We start from the raw sequence: 1,687 nt of genomic DNA, 5'->3' as shown, positions 1-1,687 counted from the left end.
TAAAATTCTATCATCCACTCTCCTTCCAGCAACTCTCTCCAGTTTTCGTCCGTGATGATGCGCACGTCGCTCCGCTTCCCGTGGGCCCAGGGAGCTCCCCAAAGCAACAGTAGCAGCACTGCCACCGGGATCCGGAGACTCCCGGACGGCGCCATGTCAGCCGTTTCGCCCACCCACAATGAGCGAGGCGGCCCCCACCTCCGCGCAGCAGCTCCTCACTTCCGCCCGCGCCCGCTGATCAGTTTGTGCGCATGAGCGCGGCAGGGCTCGCGCGCGCGCGCGCCTTGAGGACGCGCAATGCGCAGGACAAAGCTGGATACTAGTGGATTGGTTGAGGAAAGAAAAAGGGAGCGCCCCTAGTGCGCATGACGAGAACCTTCTCTTCCTTCTTTCTGCTTTGCCCCAGAGCCGTTTTGCAGGAAGAATGAACCGAGGGCGTGGTGTACAAAATGGGGCGGGACTTTGGAGAGGAAAGGCTTAAAAATTTGCATCAGGATTTTGGCGCCAAATGTTTGACATTTATACTTCCTGAATACAGTTGGTAAGTTTACACTAAAGCAGTTTACAGTTAAATGCTCGTCAGAGTTTTCTTTTGTTTCATTTGAAAATTTTCGTAAGAAAGCTAATGGATGTTTATATGAGTCAGAATATTGGTTTACTTCTGGAGGATTAGAGAGACTGGAGGAGCATAAGGGAGACTTCATCAGATCTGGGTTCCCTTTATATTGTATATCTTGGTCGGAAAAGTAGTTACACGGGTTTACACATATGTTAAAAAACCATCGACCTGTACATGTTTCATGCACTTGTATGCACTTTAGGATGTATGTTATCCCTCAGTTTTTTGTAAATCATTAGTTACAGAAATAACTAGATCAGAAATTCAAAATGGGACAAGACACATAGGTTTGTAACAAATACTTAAGATTTTTTCCCAAGCACTTGTAAATACAACTGCAAATCAAAATAAGCGCTGTCTTTAAAAAGTATTAATCAGTCAAATGAAAATAATTGAATAATTGCCATTACACCTCCTGGCCTCACATTCTCTCATAAACTCAATTCATTTGGCTAATTTCCCCACCCTTTCCGTGCAAGGCCCTTTGTAGGACACTAGTAATTTACTTGACTGCCAGCAGCATTCTGTCACATAGTTTTCTTGAAAGGTGCAATGTGGTGCCTCATTTGCTTTTTTTTCTTCCCCCCTCCTTTTCTCATAGCTGCTCCTACTGAAACTTCTTGGCAGTCCTTCTGTACTTGACTTCCAGACACTGGCTTGCTCTGGGATGCTGTACTGGCCCCCTCCCTTTTATATCCACACACTCTTCCAGATAACCTTAATTCTGGCTTTAAAAGCCATCAATATGCCTGTCATTCCAGCTCTCACCTTTCTTGGAACTTCAGACATGTATATTGTTAAAAGACAAAATTCAACCAAATAAATTTAAAGATCCACCTGTCTTTATTAGGTGATTCTTGAATCAGCATCCCATCCAGCAGCTAGAAGAGCTCTCCTTCAGGTTGTACAAAATGGAAGGCTTTCGTAGGAAGAAGGGTGAGAGGAGAGAGTTATTAGCAAAAGTAAAGAAAGTATTATTTTTCAGGCCTTTTTGAGGGGAAAAGAACTGGCAAGGTTTTTATCGTGAGATTGCCTCTTCAAGTCTGGATTGCTGTCATGGGGGACAAA

The 1,687-nt window shown here is 44.4% G+C and overlaps 1 protein-coding gene across 1 annotated transcript in view; it reads right to left on the bottom strand.

Moving 5' to 3' along the window:
* The window catches only part of TMX1 (thioredoxin-related transmembrane protein 1), a 13,393-nt gene extending 13,024 nt beyond the window's left edge, over positions 1-369 (bottom strand). The window contains exon 1 of the mRNA XM_010842265.1: positions 4-369. Within this exon, the coding sequence (XP_010840567.1) occupies positions 4-155 (152 nt within the window). The 5' untranslated portion in view covers positions 156-369. The remainder of the gene's footprint in view (positions 1-3) is intronic.
* Between the last annotated feature and the right edge of the window lie 1,318 nt (positions 370-1,687).

This window comes from Bison bison, unplaced genomic scaffold (genome assembly GCF_000754665.1).
Source record: "Bison bison bison isolate TAMUID 2011002044 unplaced genomic scaffold, Bison_UMD1.0 scf7180017864174, whole genome shotgun sequence".
Lineage (NCBI taxonomy): Eukaryota > Metazoa > Chordata > Mammalia > Artiodactyla > Bovidae > Bison > Bison bison.
This window is presented reverse-complemented; position numbering and strand designations above follow the sequence as displayed.